The sequence below is a fragment of the Papaver somniferum genome, chromosome 7 (assembly GCF_003573695.1).
Source record: "Papaver somniferum cultivar HN1 chromosome 7, ASM357369v1, whole genome shotgun sequence".
NCBI classification, from domain to species: domain Eukaryota; kingdom Viridiplantae; phylum Streptophyta; class Magnoliopsida; order Ranunculales; family Papaveraceae; genus Papaver; species Papaver somniferum.
The window spans coordinates 223218285-223238937 of NC_039364.1; the positions used below are offsets into that span (position 1 = coordinate 223218285).

Below are 20653 nucleotides of genomic sequence, written 5' to 3' on the forward strand. Positions count from 1 at the left end.
ACATATAGTTTCAAAATATGAAGGATTAAACTTTTCAACTTTAAAATGGCATTTGTTGTAAATATATGAAAATTTGATTTATTTATAGATAAGCCCCTATATTTAACATATATATTACTCGTAAACCCAGTGTGCAGACACCAAAAGTTCATGGAGGTCCAACAGTTGAATTTTAAATCTATAAAATCTAACGAACGTGATTGAAATTGGATTCAAACAGTTAAAAATACGGCAACACTTTAGTTTTTCTTAGTTGTTACTAAATGGGGTGGGTAGGATATATCATAAGCTTTAACAGTGTCAAAGGTTATTGTAGGAATTAAAAACATAGGTGCATCATGAAACCAGGAAACCATGATGGCTTCATTTCTTCCTTTCTTTTCCAAAAGATATGCTGCTTTGTTTCCCTTTCGATCCACAAACTGGAAACCAAAAAAAGATACTAGTTGTTTTGTCATCTTCTTAACTTTTTCTAATATTGTTGCACATTGACAGCTGGTTGATGATTCTTCTCCTTGTAAGTACTTGATAGTTGCCTGATTGTCTCATTCAATGACCAGATTTTGTAGATTGTTTGTGGTGGCCTATATTGTTTTCTGTAGCAGAGTTATATCCGTTGCTTCTTTATCTGAGGATGTCCCGCAACTTCCTATTTTTGCTCCTTGGAAGGTTCTTGTCCATTTACGCATAATAAAACCAAAACCTGCATTAGACTTAGCAGATGTCCAAGAAGCATCACAATTTAGTTTATATGTATTTACATTTGGAAAATTCTAATATTTGGCAATTTGTAGTTTGCTATTGCATTGTTCTATTACTGTGTTCAAGTTTCCAGGAAATACAACTGGTTAATAATGGATTGCTCACATAATACAATTTCTCCAATTATGGTACCTTCGACACAGTGTCCAGATAATACTACTATCATGGACACTTTACAAGTGTATCATTCTATTAAATGTTTTCTCCTCTTTAACATAGAGGTCATCCACCATAATATTCTGCGTATGGCGACTTAAATAATTGTAGTGTTGTCTGTTAGAGCATTGCTCGGTCGAACTTACAAGTGTTGCAATGTCAAGATTGTTGTCAAATTTAGTTGATCAAAACTATATCTTGATTTCTAGTCTACAGTTAGTCAAGTCTCGGGTTAGGATAAAAGTGTGTAGTTGAGTACCAGACATCACTGCATTCTACTGTTTGAAGGAGAAGATCAACCGAAGCTTTTGGAGAACTTCATCAACAAAAGGAAAGTGAAGACTAAACCACCTATTACTCAAGTTTTCACCTTCGTATCTATGAGACAATGTCGCATGTCTAAATTGGACTTTACATGCATAACAAAAATTTCGAGTCTAATTTATCTTGTTAATTATTCTCGAAATATGTTGACTAAGCTAAAGAACATTTGTTCATACTTGATGAATTTGGTTAAGAACAATTTATTGTGTATGACCTAAATTATGATTCAAGATTATCATTTGAAAATGGCCTGGAATAGTGATATGTGTCATTGATGTTATTCGGGAATGTTTAAAATTGATTATTAGAGAGATATAGAACTATTGTAAATCTGGATACATGACTTTTCACGTACCAGCTTACATACTGGCGCAAACTATTATAGGTCCGGAGGCGCAGTACATGTGCCTGATACGTGTATAGGCGTAGCTATAGTTCGACAATGACCTTTGGTACACAAACCAGTATGCAAACCCAAAAAGTTATGTTGCTTGTGAACTCATGATGGTACACATACCTAGTATGCATACTGAAAAGTTCTTTGGATTCCTAAACTCGTTTTGTCTTAAGGGCATACAAACCCGGTACACGTACCATGACAAAATAACTCATGAACTGGAAGTAAGTACACGTACCAGATACACGTACTTACCCTGTCGAACATTTTCAAATGCATCTGAATTATTTCTATGAGATCATCGGCACTTGAACAACTCTTTAAAAACACATCTAAGACATATTTGGTAACATTATAACCTATGGTTGTGACTCAAGATTAAATTTTTAAAGTGTTATATGAAAATGGTTAAGCTTATAGTTCGTCTAACTAGTTTCGGCTAACCTTTCATGAACAAGTCTTTGTACACGGTTCGGATATGGTTCATCCTAACTGGAGTGCATAATCTCAATTCAAGTTATTCATCTAACAGTGGATATTGATTGCTTGTTTCCAAAACTACCTTAGATTAAATCTAAAGCAAGCTTGATCTTGAAAGTCTATATAAGGAGAACATCAAGCAACTGGGATTTTTGAATCCCCGACACTATTCTTGTGTGTCCTAGTTGTAAACTAGAGTCGTCATCTCTTTCAAAAAATTTTAGTTTTAGCGACTAAAAAGACTTCACTTAGGGATTCGTGAATCCAGGTCCAACTATCTTTATCTTGATAGTTCATGTATCCTGATCTTGCTACTGATTGTCGAGTCTCATTCCGATCAGGAGAGATAGATAGAAATCACAAAGTTTCTTCGTCTCAAACTTTGTGATTCCACAAGTATTCCTCTATAATGATTCTTTGTTGAAATCGAAGTAGGTTTTACTTGTGAAATGAATAATAATCTAGGATGCTCTTTAGAGTCGTAAGTACCGGATTTTTTGGTTTGCTAGACTTTGTCTATTGCAAACGATTTCCTACCTCACTTTGATCTTTGATAAAAATGGAATTCACATATAGGCTTATATGTGGGAGGCAGATTGGTTTAAAGTCTTCAATTGAGTTGAAGCAACTCTTAGGTTGTATAGGACGTCCGCTAAGGGAATCAATTACGCAGAGTCTTGCGAGATTCAAGAGGTGTAAGGAGCGCGATTGTAACTGAATCGTTGTGACGGTAGCTTCGGTCTGAACTACATCCAGTCCAAAGTTTTGATAGTATGCTAGAGTCTGTAGCGGCTTAATACAGTTTGGTGTTCAAATATGGACAACGTCCCGAGGTTTTTCTGCATTTATGGTTTCCTCGTTATCAAAATTTCTGGTGTCTGTGTTATTTCTTTTTCCGCATTATATTGTTTATCTTTGTAATTCAAATATCACTGGTTGTACATAAATCAATGAAAGTAGATACGTCCATCGTAATTGTTGAATACAACTTGATTGATCTTGGATATTGATCTTTGGAATCGTCCAAGTACTCTCACGGTATAATCAGGTTCACGAACTTGTCTATGTTTACATATTGATTGTGATAGAAAGAGATATAAACTCTTCATATAATTCCTGATTAAGATTCATTAAGTTGCAACCAACTGGCATTAGCCCAGTTAGCCAAGGATTGGACTCTCAACCTATATGTTGCAGGTTCAATTCCCGCGCTGATCGTGTCAAAAAAAAAAACAACAGAACCTTCATTTTGATTCAAAAGTAACAATTGGCTATATCTGTTGGAATATAAATTACTAGATTACTGCTACAACAGTTTTGGCCGACCAAGATGGCCACAAAACTTTGTAACATATATATTTTTCTGTAGGGGATATCACTATGGTTAGAACCGTCACTAATCTACAACAGCTATAATAATTCCCCATAAGTAGCAACGCCAAAGTAGGTCACACCGTTTGAAAATTTTGAAAATGTTGCAAACTGACTCATGGGGCCTTTATTTTTCGCCCGATTCTGACCCGCGCGTGACGTGTTTTTCTGGGTAAATTTTGAACTCAAAATTTTTCCTTTGGATAAAATTTATCAAGATTAGTTTCAATTTGAATATAATATAATGAACATAAACTATTCTTGTAAGTATTTCGAAGAAAAACGACGTAAAATCGATCGATTCGAAAAAATTCAAAATTCAAAATTCAAAATTCAATATATATATATATATTTTATTTTATTTTTAAATCTCAATCTTGGAATTCTTTGACCATACTAACTCTGTCCCACATATAAAAGCGGAGAGGAGAATGAGTATTCTCTTGGAACAAGAAAAAACTTGGTATTCACAATTTTTTTCCTACTTTCCTAATTCACCCTCACCTTGTCCCAATACAAATACTAATATATATATATATATATATATATCTCCTCCTTACATTTAACTGAATTGTATGATACCGCATCATAATAAGGGTGTATGTGGAAAAATCATCCTTGGAATTACAACTTTGTCTATCTAATGGGACTACAAAATTTCTAAACTCCACCTTTATAATATTGACGGAGGGAGTAGATGGTATGTTTCGACATTTCTTCAATTTGTGAGAGAAACAATAATTAAGATTTGTCTAATGCAAAAAATTCGAAGGAACTGAATTGATCATTTTTTTTTTGAAACTCAGTTTTAAGGACCATAAAAGTGTGTCAGACAAATTATAACAGTCACCATTTAGAAGACCTCCTAAAATATGCCAATTAACAAAGCAATCAATTTTAAGCTCCCCATGGCAAAGACTTCGCTACCCGACTTATACATAATAACCATAACCATATCGAACAAATTGGTTAACACAAGGCAGTAAAAACAAGAGTTAAACTTTCCTCTCTCCGAAACTATTCTCTCAACGAAAACACCAACTGCCTGAGCTGACCTGAGCAGATTAATCACTACCAATCGCTCTGCTTTCTTTGATATTTCTTCTATGCTTCGTTAATTTAATTTTAGTTATCATTTCGGATGTACTTTTGGTCGTGGTTTATTGATCGTTTTTTTTATCATTTCTGCTAGTATTTGTATCTGTTGGAGCAATTATGGGTTGTGATCGATCACAAAAAATAACTCGGGACATATCATTTTCTTCTTCGGAGCAAATATGCGAGAAAATGGAAGCAACAATAACATCAGGGCTAACTTCGACATCTCCTCCAACTAAGGTTTGCAGTTTTTTTATTTTTTATTTTTTTCCTCATTGAGATATTGATCCTATTTTAGGTTGTAATATCGTTTTAAGTTTAAGTGAATTAGAGTCTCTAGCTTATTTTATTGAACTATTAAGGTTTAGATCCAGTCTGTTTTCGGATTTTAGACCTAGGTTTATGCTAATTTTCAAATTTCCTCTTTTAGTCCCTGTAATTTGTGAGCGTGGGATCCTTTTGGATGCTAATCCTCAAATTTTAGGTTTATTTGTTTTAGGCATAGTAACGAAAACCAAGACAACATCTACTCATTCAAGATCATCAAGTTCGTCGATTACTACGAATGTTACCATATCTCCAAAGCCGAGTCAACCCGATTTGTTCTGTTACAGACACTTAAAGACCAATTCAGATTACCACCGTTACTTGAGACATTTTGGTTACTTTTATGGTCACTGCTACTACTAGTTGGGTCACTGGTACCTTGATTGTATTAGGAAATCTAAATTTAAAAAACTCCAATTCATGGTAATCGCATGTTCTGATGACCATTGGGTTGGATTTGATCCAGTTATTGCCTTGTGCTTTTACACATATTGGTTTTGTTTTCAACATCACTTTGGTCCTAGATGTTTGGTCCTCTCCGTTACGAGAGAGAAGGTCCTATGAAACTATTCTTAGGTCTGAAAGGATATTGATAGGCAAGAATTGGTGGAGACTCTACAAATTGAATGATTTTTGTATGATCTTGAAAATTTTCTGTAACGTTTTCGATTTCCCAAAATCGACATTACCAATATATATTTTGAGGCTTGCCTCTTCTCAAAAAACAAAAAAAAAAGTCGAACGAATTGACTATACCATCAGAGTTGCCCTAAAAGAGGATCCATAACGTTTCGGAAGGCTACAATGAATCCATAATGAATCCTCTATAAAACTGATAACAGTAACGTATCTCTATGACAAAGAAGTTCAAGAACTCCCGTTCCAAACGGCATAATCACTGTCCGCTGACCTACAAAGTTATGAATAAAATGTAGAACAAGGAGTTTAATTATACAGTAAAAAATTAGGTTCATGTATATAGTGACTGTTAAATGATCCAAACTAGCTAAATACGTTACCAGAACAATTCATGATCGAATATTCAATCTAGCCAAATTAAGCACTACGTAAGAATTGTGCTTTTATAATACAGTAAAATAAATAAAAAATTGTTCATATTCTTCTTAGTGTTTGTCGTTTACACAGTTCAAAATGTAATTCAAGATCTTCCAGTCAAAATAATTGATTCTAAATCACAAAACAAGATTGAAATCATATGAAATCTACTCACAAAATTGTTCTTCAAATTGAACCCAAAAAACACAAAAAGGCAGAAACAATTAGGTCTTATATCACAAAACAAAAACAATTAGATCTAGAAAAATCTACCAAAATCATTTCTCTAATCTTCAAATTAAGCCTAATATAAAAAATAAACAAAAATAGATCACAAATCTATCAAAATATAAAGCCTAGAAAACAAATTAATCTAAAATAGTAAGAAAAATCAAATTAATCATAAAAATGGAAAATAAGAACCCGATAAAAAAAATCAAATTAAAAACAGTAACCAAAAGATCAATAGACAAACAAACAAACAAAAAAGTCGATCATAGATACAGAATCAATGAAAAATTAATAAACGGTAACCAAAGATAAACCGCTAACATGGAAAAAAAAGAGTCGTCTTCTTTAATTTCAAAACACGATGTCTCCCTGTGACGGATCAGAAAATCGAGGAATCGGACCTGCAAATTTTTCAAAGTCTTCAAGCACACACACTTTTATACTTCAACAATCATAGATACCTACAAATAAGATTCCGTCGTTATGAGGAAACAATAGCTCAGATACTAGACACCATTGGCTAGTTGCCAATAGTGAAGGATGGCCAGTTGCCAAAAATGGGAGACGACTAGTTGCCAACTCTAATTAGTTATATGGCTAGTTGTCAATTCTAATAATTAATATGGCCAGTTGTCAAAAATGGGAGATGGTCAGTTTCCAACCCCAATAATTTATACGCGACCAGTTGCCGATTTTAACAAAGGCCAGTTGCCAAAAATGGGAGATGTCCAGTTGCCAACCTCAATAATTTATATGTGGCCAGTTGCCGATTCTAACAATGGCCAGTTGCCAAAAATGGGAGATGGCCAGTTGCCAACCCTAATAAATTATACGCGGCCAGTTGCCGATTCTAACAATGGCCAGTTGCCAACTCCAATAATTTATACGGCCGGTTGTCCATTCTAACAATGGTCAGTTACAAAAAATGGAAGAAGGCCAGTTTCCAATTCCAATAATTTATACGGCAGTTGCCGATGTCAAGGTTGCAATCATCTCCGAACAGATGGTATGGACTGCTAAAACAGCAACCAACACTTTCAGATGATATGAACAACCATGTAGAATTGTGCTGAACTGCATAGCGCTGCCTACGTATCCTCTCCGTTGCTCGAAGGGATCAAACACGACCGTAGTTCGTCAAAAGCATTCACATTTCACAACCAAGCTTCCCAGAATTATAGCATACGGGCATATACACCAAGGTGTACAAATATGTTTTGGCACCGTAACTAAACAAAGACACTATAAATAGCTTTAACACTAATATTAAAATTCATAAATACGCCAAAACATACAACCCAAGTTCAAGAAAAGCACATTATCCGTCTGTTTCATTAGTTTCAATTATAGGGCTGGCATACTCACGACTGCAAATCTAATGCGTATACATACATAAACAAAGTTAATCATTTGCATGAATAATAGGATTCAATTCATGTGATGGTTAATCTAGAAATTGAGCTTTCCACGTACACCTTCACGTATATCTATGTCGTGGCATTCGTAGCATGTAGGAAATTAATTCAACCAAGAATCAAGCCAGTTTTAACAAGGATTCAAGTCACAAGATCTATATAAAATTTAAATGACGTCAAGACAAAAACAGGACCATAGCTCCACAGACCAGAGCTGGATATAAGCTACTAGCAATATTTACTAGGCCAACAACAAAAATAAAATTAAGAGATGTAATTCATTTTTCGTAACTCAGACAAAGCCGATGAAAATTCCCACGTTCCCTAAATATTAAGCACCACAAAATGAGCGATGAGACATTGTACTAGTTAGGAACATAAGCATATCAGCGTGATCTGTAAGTATATTTTTTTATCGTAAAATAATTTCTTAACTAATGATTCCACCCCGTATCGACCAGAATGGATCGAAATCCCAGTTCTAAACATTAAGTGAGATACTTATTCTTCATTTTTACATATATCTTCATAAACTTTAAGAAGGCAGTATTTCACTATTTTGACTACTAATTACCCTGATTATCGCATCCTAATAAAAAGAATATAGCTAATTGAGTTCAATGGCGAGCAAAACTAAAATTACAGATAAGTTATCCATCTGGACCATCTTATGAAATGCTAAAACAGATTGTTAAGGATCGAGCAAGAGAGAGGAGAACATAAACGCGGAAGCATAAAAGACTACATTGATAATAATTCGGTGTATAATTCTTATGGCTTAACAACCTATTTATATTGTTCACAAACTTGACGACCACTCAAGGTACTTTCCTAACTAAGATCAAACTCTAAACATAGACACTTTCCTAATATAACTCTCACAACTTGATGTGCATATCTCCTAAATATAGACTCTCATATATTATTTCCTAATACCCTCCCTCAAGATGGAGCATGTAGATCACGAATGCCCATCTTGGACCAAAGAAATTTAACTTCGTTTTTTTTTTTTTTTTTTCTTCCAACGCTTTTGCGGGAAAAAAATCTTCAGATCATAGTTTAAGGACATTTCGGTCCTCTTCGTAGTTTAAGGACATTTCGGTCCCCTTCGTAGTTTAAGGACATTACGGTCCCCTCTTTGCAGTTTAAGGACATTTCGGTCCCCTTCGTAGTTTAAGGACATTTCGGTCCCCTTCGTAGTTTAAGGACATTACGGTCCCATCTTCGTAGTTTAAGGACATTTCGGTCTTCTTCGTAGTTTAAGGACATTTCGGTCCCAATGCAAGTTTAAGGACATTGCGGTCCCATCTTCGTAGTTTTAGAACATTTCGGTTCCATCTTCGTAGTTTAAGGACGTTTCGGTCCTCTCTTCGTAGTTTAAGGACATTGCGGTCCCATCTTCGTAGTTTTAGAACATTTCGGTTCCATCTTCTTAGTTTAAGGACATCTTTTGGTCCTCTTCGTAGTTTAGGGACATTTCAGTCCTCTTCGTAGTTTAGGGACAATTCGGTCCTCTTCAGAAGTTTAGGGACATTACGGTCCCATATTCGTAGTTTAAGGACATTTCGGTCCTATCTTTGGAAGTTTAAGGACATTACGGTCCCCTCTTCGTAGTTTAAGGACATTTCGGTCCCATCTTCGGAAGAATACTTCTTGTACTCTTGTTTTCTTGGTTTCTTCGATAGAATACTTTTTGTACTCTCTCGACAACTCATAGGATTTTAACCTACTATTGTTGTTCTTTTTCTCATCACCTCTTGGTGATTGGTTTTTTTTTTTTTTTTTTTTCACAACATGAATGTTGTTTCTTCTTCTCTCTTGTTCCAGTCACGCACTTCTCGCGAAACCTTCACACTTCTTTGTTCTTCAAGATTCTCTCACAATCTTGTCGTCTTTACAAAGTCTGCCACACTTTGTAGGATCTCTAAGTTTCTGCCACAAACTCTTCAACCACACTTCACTCACAATCTTGTCGTCTTTACAAAGTCTGCCACACTTTGTAGGATCTCTAAGTTTCTGCCACAAACTCTTCAACCACACTTCACTTCTTCCAACATGTTGAACAGCTTTCTGCAACACCTCTAACAGAAACTATCACACTTCTTTACTGTTATATCACCATTGTCACACTTACTCACAATCTGTAACACTTCTGTAACAGTTCGACAGCAACAGTTCTTCTGCAACTGTAACACTAATATTTGTAACACCCATTCTGTTACTATTTCCCAGTAACACTTCTGTCCAACTGTGAGAATTATGCAGTCACGCTTCTGTATCATCAGCAGAATCAACCAACTGCTTCTTTGTCCAAACTTGAACTCAAGCTTCCCTGTTTTGCTACTCGAACTTCTATATCTCGTCTAATGAGTACCAACTCCATGGCCGATTACAGCGAACCTTCATCAGCCATTCACTGCCAAGCTCCTTCACGAGTTTGAATCTCACGTACCGAACTTCCTTTTTATGTTGACTTCTAAAAATAGTTCAATCAACCCATGTTTCCTTATTAACTTCGATTCACGTTAGAACCCTAACTTTTTTTTTTTCTTTTGAAACTCTCGATTCGTCCCTCCGTGTAGACTCACACGGATAAAGCTTGCACCAGGTCTTGGAGCAGCAACATAGGTCTTTCTTCTATAGAACCCTCGTTATCACCACGACTTCTCGAGCTCCAACATCTTCTTCTTATCATCACAGCAATACCGTCTTCTTGCTGTTTCCTAATCCATATCAACACCTTCCAAACTCTGTTTTCTCGGCTAAAGCTACTCATCTCTGTTCTTACGACAATGGCAGCAGCAAGCCATCATATCTTTCCTGCTCAATATTGCAGGACTATCACCAAGCATCAACATCTTAGCACTTTTTTTTTTTCTCACAAGCCCTTAATCAATCCTTCGCAACAACTCACCATCTCGTTGGAGTTCTTCTCAGTTGAAACTTCACGTTTTTTTTTTTCTCGGACCAAACTTTTGTCCAATTAATCTTCAAATAACAGCAGCCAGCATCGCCCCTTCATAACTTGTTGTATCTGCAAGCTATTTTCGGTCCCTGTTTCACCATCTGAGATGCATCTCTTCGGCTCAATTACGTACACCAACACGACTTTAACAAGTCTTCTTTTGCAGCCTTCTCGTTCAGGAAAAAACTCAACTACGAAAGGCAGCAACCTTTTTTTTTTTTTTTTTTTTACCCTAAAACGAAAAACAATAGAACTTCTCTAACTCTTTATTCTTCTCCTCTCTCTTCCTCTCACCTCGCTCTGATACCATGTCAAGGATCGAGCAAGAGAGAGGAGAGCATAAACGCGGAAGCATAAAAGACTACATTGATAATAATTCGGTGTATAATTCTTATGGCTTAACAGCCTATTTATATTGTTCACAAACTTGACGACCACTCAAGGTACTTTCCTAACTAAGATCAAACTCTAAACATAGACACTTTCCTAATATAACTCTCACAACTTAATGTGCATATCTCCTAAATATAGACTCTCATATATTATTTCCTAATACAGATCAAGGTGCGCACGTGGTCTTACCAATTATATGTCTTAGGTGCTCCTTTTCAGTAGCAACATTGAACCGCCCATTAAAGAGTCATGATAGCATTTCTAACTGAATCTCACTCTTAACGGAAACTCTTATTACCAAAATCTTCTCAATATATATCCACTACTGTTGTATTAATTCAACTAAATTAGGCTACTACTTAACTACTAACTAAATAGAACTAGCTAACCCATGATATGAGCACAAAGTGAACTGAGAGCTTTTATTGCTTCCTTATTGCACAAATTTTACAGATACTATAGTGTCTCATACTGTACATGCTTTTGCACGACCTCCATGACAACATTTACAAAATGCAATGCGAGAATGTCTAATGCTAATTAGATTTTCATTTAACCATTTCAACAAACGCTTCATGTTCGCAGTCTAAAATTCAAAACACAAATCCTACCAAGTTCAATAAAAGTTGGGGGGTTCTGTGTCATTCCAACTCCACAAATATTCACATGATCATATAAGTGGAAATCAACGTCGGGACCATATGTGGAAACAACCTCATTGAACATTTCTGTATTATTTGCACCAACTAGAAATGCAAATTGATAGAGGAATACAAGGAAGAGTATAGGAAGCATTAATTCCCACTAACTTGTAATGGCTCTTTCACTAAACCAGCCATCGTAGAGATTCCACATAATATTCATAAAAATGTAAAATTACCAAGAATATTATCCACTTACCTTTAGCGGCCAAGGAACCCAGCTGACTCCACATCCAAGTTGAATTAGCTTAATTGAATTCAATAGTAACAACGCAAGATGAGTACTCAAGTCTCAAACCAATATTTGCATGCTACTATCTCTCTTTTCACAGTTGAGAAATAAAAATATTTATATATGCACCGAGTCTCGAGTAAAAGGACACTAGTAGTACACAGAAGATCAAGGGTATCAACCAATAACGGTCAAGTATTATTTTTCTCTTTAAAACTAATTGTTTAACACAAATTAAGCAACGGCATGAGATACTCATATTTTATACCTTGTATGAATCTATGAACAGAACAATACAAAATCTACACAACAATAAAATCTCCATCTTGACGCCCCAATAAATTAGGATCAGTTAGATACAAAGAAAACAGTTATAGCATAAAGAGGACTCTAACAACCTTTGAATCTAACCCATTTGGATGTCATTATGATCATCAGTGAAACTATCTGAACTGGGAATCCTCTGATCATACAATTTTAAGGCCTCAAAAAAATTTCATTAGGAAAAGAAAAGGACAGAAAATAAATAAATAAGAAAGATATAGGGAATGAAATTCACCCTCAAAGAGATGAAGCATACACACAGGGAATGAAATTCTTGATTAAACTCAAACTTCTGAACTTGGTCCCCTAGAACAACTTGGTCCCTAACATATAAATACTAAGAAAGCAAAACTGACACAATTAACAGTAACTCAGGCATGTCTGAAATACTCAGGCATTGAAAGTGGTCCGTTATTCGGGAAGCAGGTCCTCCAGTGTAATATTGGTAGCCTTGTTGTACTTTGCTTGTAATTTGTGCCCATGGAGAGTGCAACTTACTAGTTTACACGCAAAAAACTTTCTTCGACGATCCAACATTTCAATTCCTCAATTGGTGTTTCGCAGGCTTTCTCATTCACGAACAAGTTGAGCCCATTTATCCGGAACTTGTTACTGAAACTCTTCTTCTTCCAATTATAAAAGTAGAAGAAGCAAGCATCAGATGATTTCACAATCATCAGGTCTGTCCCTGGAATTGGTAAAATACAATCAAAGCTTTCCTGTTTCCAATCAAGAGGCGGCATTAAGAAGGAATCCTCCAGCCAATAGCAATTACTGTTGTCATCAACAGCGCTACAGGTAAACGAACCACAACCAGTATCCTTCTTTCTCTGGACTAATTGGTCATTATTATATAATATACACATCTTCATCGAAGAGTCATCGTTCTTTATCCAATCAGAGGTGTTGTCAGACCTGCGTACCTTTTTAGCTAACAGAACTAGATGGCCATTGACTTCCGTTACAGTATTACCATCCTCATAAGGAACACGAATGTCACTCATGATAAACTTAGGGAGGGGTATTACTCTAAACATTTCATTACCAACACTAAATTCAACAATCGATGGGTCTTCATCTTCACGAGGCCCATAATGCAGCCAACATATGGAACCGTTTGCGTAAGTAGATAGGGAACACGCAAGAGAAAGGGGTGAGACTGGAGGGACCGCATCGATCGTTCTCCATGAATTCTGCCTTACCGTCAAAACCTCACAAAACCATTCTTCCCTTCTGCCAAGTCGCCAGTTGGATAATCGTTTAACCCAAAGGAAGATCACTTTGTGTTCCTTGGTGGCAGGATCGAATCCAAATTTCCAATCATAATTCCTATATGCTACATCATACTTCACAAGATTACCATGTTCATCTATTAGTTCTATTACCTTACCTTCATCTTCATGTTGTTGTTTAATTATTGACTTAATCCAAGGTGTCGATTCTCTGGTGCTAGGATTCTGTACACAGACAGCTGCTCCTTCACCGTCTACGAAACAAAACAAACCATTGAGAGGTCGAAGAAGAGACGCATTTGGGCGATCTACATCAGGTATTTTCTTGTGAACCGTTACTCCTCCCCCACTACCTTCATCCGGTATTAGTAGCTCCGCTAATAAATAACATTTTTTTCTATATGTATACATTGTTGGCGGACAGATGAGAAGACTTTTACGTGTTTGTGACCATGTATGGTGTAGATCAATGAAGTGGTCATCTTTTTGAATCAGAGATCGCCAACGTTTGCAAACAAGCTTGAACCTCATGAGCGATTCAACAGGGAGTCTGCTCAATATCTCAGAAATTGACAATTCATCATCAACTATAGGATGATGAGATTTACTGCTCCTGGTATGACTAACAAGAGGAGGAAAGTTTGACATACAAGGAGTAAGAGAAGGGAAACCACTAGTCTTCATCTTTCTCCTTCTGCCTTATATACCTCTTAAGCTTGTGTTCAAAGTCAATATATACACAAGAGTTTTTTCCCAAATCACAAGGATAAGGTCAATTGCTCTTTCAGAAATAAATAATACAAATACATCGAGGTTTCTCTTTTGTAAATAATTTACGACCTGTCTTTCATGGTATGTTAGAGGAGGAAGATATATTACTTACAGGTAATTTATAGAGCGTGACCAGGATTCTTGCCATTATTAGAATTTCCTGGCCTTTTTAAAAAGGTCTTTAGGAGTTTCCTGGTAACTTTCAGAAACTTGCAACACCAGAAGTACCTGCAATACAGCAATTATCAAATCGTAGACCTTTTAGGAGTTTCCTGATATACAAATTAGCGTAGAATCACAACACTACAAATTAATAGCTAAACAAAAACAAACTATGTGGCTATCTAGCTGTTTATTCCTGGCTCGGACGGCCCAGGCTTTTCCTCTATAAATTTTTGGCCGACAGAGACCTTCTATGTGGCGAGAAGATGAAGTGTTTGTCAGTCCCGCAGTTTGTACAAAAGAAAAAGTTGATTTTAATTTCATGAAATTGAGGTTCATCTAGAGGTAATCAATTATTCACAAACTTCTTCCAACTACAATCAAAAAAACATATTATCAGTTCAAAGTTCATCTAATCATCCACCGAATCATCAAACGAATGCACAAAAAATTGAAATTTCACAAATTTCGTGAAATTCAAAAGGAAAATTAATGAGAAACCCATTCAACAGATTTACAAACAAAATTCATTAACGAACTTCAGTTTTTTTTACAGAGAATGAAATGAAGAAGAACTAATGGAGAAGAAGATGATTATTAAATACAAAAGAAACAATACTCATTTGATCAAACAGAAGATTATTGGGCTAGAAATACCTCTGAACCTCCAAGTTGGTTGCTTTCACCAGAGCTGACGGTGTGATCTGGAAATTGCCATGGAAAAAATGTAAAACCACAAATACCCTTCCATCACAATATCTCGTCACTGATAATTCCTTCATGGTATCTCTTAATTGATCAATCTCTTATATTGAAATAATTCCTTCGTAGTATCTCTTTTGTCAAGCAGATTTGAGAGAAGAAGAGGCAGAGAAGAGAACTGATTGTCTCTGTTAGGATTTAGGGTGATAAAGGTTTTACAAAAATATCCTTGACCAAGCAACAATTGACACGTACAGATTACTAGAGAATGCCTCGTGCGGAAACGGCACGTGATATTTCACACGGTAATGAATATCAGAATATGAGTCTGGATTTTCGTTCAGAAGGAGCCCAAGTAACTTTCGGTACTATCCCATGCCAAAAAAAGTTAAGATCGAGGCCAAATTTGTTGACATGGTTTGCTATTTGTGTAATCTCCCTTAAGTGTGAGTTTTAGCTTGCAAGTTGCAACCCCTACCAGATCTGTGGTATACATCAATATGCTAAGTGAAAAATACTAAAACCTCCCATATTATATGTGTTTAAGGCTAATTTCTATGGACTAGATATCTAGCAGCTAGATTGGTCATCCACGTCAGTTAGGGCAACCTCCTAAGTCCTATGATATTTCTAATCTAGCAGCGAAACGCTGAATAAAACAGCGCTGAACGCTGAACCAAACAGCGCCACATGATTTTATACTAATCATTACCATTTCTCTCTCCACCTTTTTCCTCTCTCTCTCCACATTTTCCCTCTTTCTCTCCCTCTTTTCCCCCTCTCTCTCCACTTTTTCCTTCTCAAATACGTCTCACTTTCTTTCTCTACCAAAAACATTTATCCACCGCTGAATGGTTCAGCGTTTATGTCACTTTTTCAGCGCTGAATGATTCAGCGTTTCAATCTCGCTGCTAGTTGAACTACGAGCAGTTGTTAGGAGAGAGAAGTATCCAGAAGTAATGTTAACTTTTTTCCCACACTTTTTCCTTGATTTGCAACACTTTTTGGCCAATCTAGTAGTTCAATCTAGCCCATAGGGATTAGCCTAAGGGATGGTTTTTCTTCTTTAGATCTTGGCAGTTGAAAATCACCAAGCAGAATATTTGTGAGTTCCGAGATAAAATCTCTATTAACAACAATCTTTCCTTCCCCAATCATTGATTTAAACCTCATGTAATCGAGATTAACATCATACATGTTCGCATAAAACATCCTAGTAAGGAGATCAAAACCTCTCCCAAGTCCACTAAATATGTCTCCTAAATCATATTCATTAAAACGGGCAAGATCTTTCGTTTTAGCATACCCTTCGTCTAATTTCTTTTCTAGAACAACTTCGCTAGTTTCAATTCTTTCAAAAGTCTCATTATAATATGTGTTAATAAAACCGATCCTTGGTTCTTCAGGAATTTTCTTAAGTTTGGGTTTTTTACTAACTCATTTTGTTCTTGCCATAAAAACACAAATAGAGAAGATTTGATCTTACTTGAATAGCTCCTTTTGAAGATGATTGCTTGATTTGCTCCTTCTTGATGCACTTTCTTGTAATCAAATAGAAAGACCCAAAGATTGTGAATTGGATTATGAAGACATCACACCGGTTCGGAAACCCTAACCTCAATTTCAAATCCCATTCGTGAACTCACCACAGAAGAAGATGAAGTATGGAGTACGCGTACTCCTTTAATAAAGCCTTAGTGGGCTTGGCTGGGTTCGGGTGTGGAACTTCAATAAAATAATTTTTTGTAATTTTTTTTTAAAAAATATTCCATTAGAGGATACAATCATAGATTTCCGGGTCAATCTGAAAAATTAATAAAATTATCAGATTTTATAAGATGATTATTCTTATTCTTTGCTTAATGAAAAAAATTCAGAGCACAAAATATCAGATTGACAATCACAGAATTAGAAGACTCATAATGTATAATGATCTTACGACACCGTAGTGTTGGAGCCATCTCAACAACATGAGATGTTATAGTCATAATTTATTACAATATTCTTCTTTTACCAGGGATCACATTTATGATCCTGAGTTCAAACATTAAATAGAAATAATACGGAACATAAAAAAACAGAAACAAACCTTTAGAACAACTATCCCTATCTCCAAATACATGATGGGGCAAAGCCAGTATTTTGCTAATCAGAGTTTGGATGAGCAACCTGCTCACAGCCCAGCCTGACGTGATAGTCTTTTGGTTTAGTTTCCTCATCCTCATGGTGATCAAGAGATGATATACCAATAATATCTGAGATAATCAAAACTGTAGCAAGAGTGCAAGTTTTTCTGATATTCCCAGGTTTCTCACACTGATAACAAGTTTTTTCAGAGACAGAAACACAAATAGGTACATCCTTACTTATGATCACTGCAATGTATTCTAAGAACTCAAATGTTTTTTCAAAAGCCATAAGAGATCTTCGTCCACAGACCCTCTTATGTTGCATTCCTTAAACAGACTGTTTAGCAATCTTTTAAGGCAGCGAAGTTTTTTACTCTTAACATGTCGTTTCTTGTTTTTAACAATTGCAGAGGACTCTTTGGTTTTTCATGTCGATTCTTCATAATCAGTCAAGGTTTTTGAAATCTTGGGAGAGTCAAGAGCATCCTGTGAGACACTAAGTCTTGAGGAAAACAGACTTTGGAGAATCGCTAAGGAATTCTGATGTACGTCTATAAAGATTTCGTCTCTGTCAATATAATCATACCGCTTAAAACACAGACTTATTATGTCTTAACTTCTTTTCCTGCTCTGATACCAACTGAAAACGCAGGGGGTACCAAGATACACCACCAACTTTTTCTTAGGCAATCTGTAAGAACAAACTCAACACAACTCTGAGAGTAAAAACTCAATCAAGGAAAGTGCCTAGAGTTACATATCTCTCTCTCTCTCTCTCGAGATTAGAACGTTAACAAAAACAAGTCCATGAACCTACTCAACACAAAGAGTACTTGAAAGGCACGAAAGACCAACGTTCAAGTATCAATCAAGTCTTACCCAACTAACAAGGTTGGACCTAGGAACTGTGATTGATCAAACGCACAACCTGTGATATTTCAATTATAAAGATAAAAAATATAATGCGGAAAAAGAAATAACACAAATACCATAAGTTTTGTTAACGAGAAAACCGAAAATGCAGAAAAACCCCGGGACCTAGTCCAGATTGAACACCACATTGTATTAAACCGCTACAGAAACTAGCCTACTACCAATTAACTTCGGTCTGGAATGTACTTGATCCGTAAAAGGAAATCCACCGATTAAGGTACAGTTGCCTTTCTTACACCTCTTGAATCTTGCAAGACTCTGCGCACTTGACTCCCTTAGATGATGTCACCCACAACTAAGAGTTGTTTCAACCTCAATTGAAGACTTTAAACCAAATCTGCCTCCCACCGATTAAGCCTATATTTGATTTCCTGATTTAGGATCTAAACGGATGATCAAATCGAATGACAGATCCAGGTGATGGAAATCGATAGCAACTCATACAAAAGTCTGGCTATCCTCAAAATCCGGAATTATGCAACCCTAAGTGCAACCTAGATTATTATTCACCTCACAAGTATAAAACTTGTGGAATCAACAAAGTAAGAGACGAAGAGACTCTATTGATTACTATCTATCTTGATCGTTGGAGCAAGCTCTAGAAACAATCAAGATCGGATACTCAAGTTATCAAGATAAAAGATAATTGTACCTAGCTTCACGAATCCCTGTAAAGTCTTTATAGTCGCTAAACCCTAAAAGGGATTCTGGAGATGACGACTCTAGATACAACTAGGACACACCAAAAAGTAGTGTCAGGATTAAAAGATCCAAGTTGCAAAGAGTTCCCCTATTATAGACTTCAAAACCTAGGTTGTTTTAGTGACAAAAGCGGGGGTACAACAACCACACCCAATATTTCTCTTATCAATCTGTATGGACAAACTCCAATATACTTTCTAGAGAATCAACTAGACAGTCAGACTCAATCTAGATAAAAGTATATCAAAGAGTTTATATCTCAATCTCTCGATTTGATATATACTCGAGCAAATAGAAATCTGCGAGTCTTTATCAAATACTAGAGAGATAACTTGGATGGTACCGAAGACCAATATCCAAGTGTCAATCAATTTAAATCAACAACCAAAAGGTCGGATATTCTAATTGATTGAACAACGCACAACCTGTGATATTTCAATTATATAACAAAATATAATGCGGAAAAGAAATATCACACCAGAATTTTTTTAACGAGGAAATCGCAAATGCAGAAAAACCTCGGGATCTAGTCCAGATTAAACACACACTGTATTGAGCCGCTAAAGACACTAGCCTACTCCAAATTAACTTCGGTCTGGACTGTAGTTGAACCCCAACCAATCTCACACTGATCCAAGGTATAGTTATGCTCCTACACCTCTGATCCCAGCAGGATGCTACGTACTTGATTCTCTTAGCTGATATCACCCACAACTAAGAGTTGCTACGACCCAAAGTCGGAGAATTTAGTAAACAAATCTGTATCACACAGAAAAGTCTACCGTAATAGATAAATCCGTCTCTTACGAATATACCTACGAGTTTTGTTCCGTCTTTTGATAAATCAAGGTGAACATGAACCAATCAATAAACCGGTCTTATATTCCCGAAGAACAACCTAGTATTATTGATCACCTTACAATAATCTTAATCGACGCATCGAAAAAAGATATTGTGGAATCACAAACGACGAGACGAAGTGTTTGTGATTACTTTTCTATCTTTCCTATAGGAGATATAAATATCGATACAATTATTACAATCGTACTCGTAACGATAGAAACAGCAAGATCAGATCACACAACTACAAGAAAAGTAGTATCGGTCTGGCTTCACAATCCCAGTGAAGTCTTTAAGTCGTTAACCTGGTTTAGAAGAAGAAACCAAAGGTTAAAGGAAAATCGACTCTATCTATGCAACTAGTATCAGTAAGGTGTGGGGATTAGGTTTCCCAGTTTCTAGAGTTCTCCCTTATATAGTCTTTCAAATCAGGGTTTGCAATCAATGTTAGCTTGGTAACAAAGTATTCAATATTTACCGTTGGATGAAAACCTGATTAGATTCAATCTAATATTTCTCAACTGTTAGATCGAAAACTTAGCTTGTTACACACAAATGAAATGTCCAGTTTTGAGTTTACGAACCGTTCCCAAACATTAACATTTGTTGGTTCAACAATAGTTAACCAATGATTAACCATATGATCACTTTCATATCCACCATATTCTTCTTCACCATAACTAGTCCAAATGACTCAAATGAACTAGTTAGAGAGTTGTTCAATTGCTTAGATATTATGCAACTACACAAGACACAATCGAAGCAAAAACGATTTGATTCACTCGAATCGGTTCATGAACTTTATAGCCATGGTTTGAAAAAGCATTCCTTAGTTTATATAAACATGAGTTTAAGAACAACCGGTTGTATATAACCTGCTCAAGTTCGCGGACTTAATCTCACGGAAGGAGTTCACAAACTCCAGAATAAATACTCTGGTCGAGAACTTA

At 36.0% G+C, this 20653-nt stretch overlaps 1 protein-coding gene across 2 annotated transcripts; it reads right to left on the minus strand.

Moving 5' to 3' along the window:
• Window positions 1-12407: 12407 nt before the first annotated feature.
• Window positions 12408-15269, minus strand: LOC113299662 (F-box/kelch-repeat protein At4g19930-like). Of its 2 annotated transcripts, XM_026548737.1 has the most exons (3): window positions 15055-15269; window positions 14646-14771; window positions 12408-14463 (listed from the first exon to the last, which is right to left on the minus strand). In XM_026548737.1, exon 3 carries the CDS (start codon window positions 14146-14148, stop codon window positions 12730-12732), a length of 1419 nt encoding a protein of 472 aa, XP_026404522.1. In that variant the 5' UTR covers window positions 14149-14463; window positions 14646-14771; window positions 15055-15269; the 3' UTR covers window positions 12408-12729. The 2 variants fall into 2 exon arrangements, with proteins under 2 accessions (XP_026404522.1, XP_026404521.1); XM_026548736.1 differs by lacking the exon at window positions 14646-14771.
• Between the last annotated feature and the right edge of the window lie 5384 nt (window positions 15270-20653).

Coding starts and splice junctions, on each gene's coding strand:
- LOC113299662 (XM_026548736.1), bottom strand. CDS start 14,148: ATGAAGACTAGTGGTTTCCCTTCTCTTACTCCTTGTATGTCAAACTTT.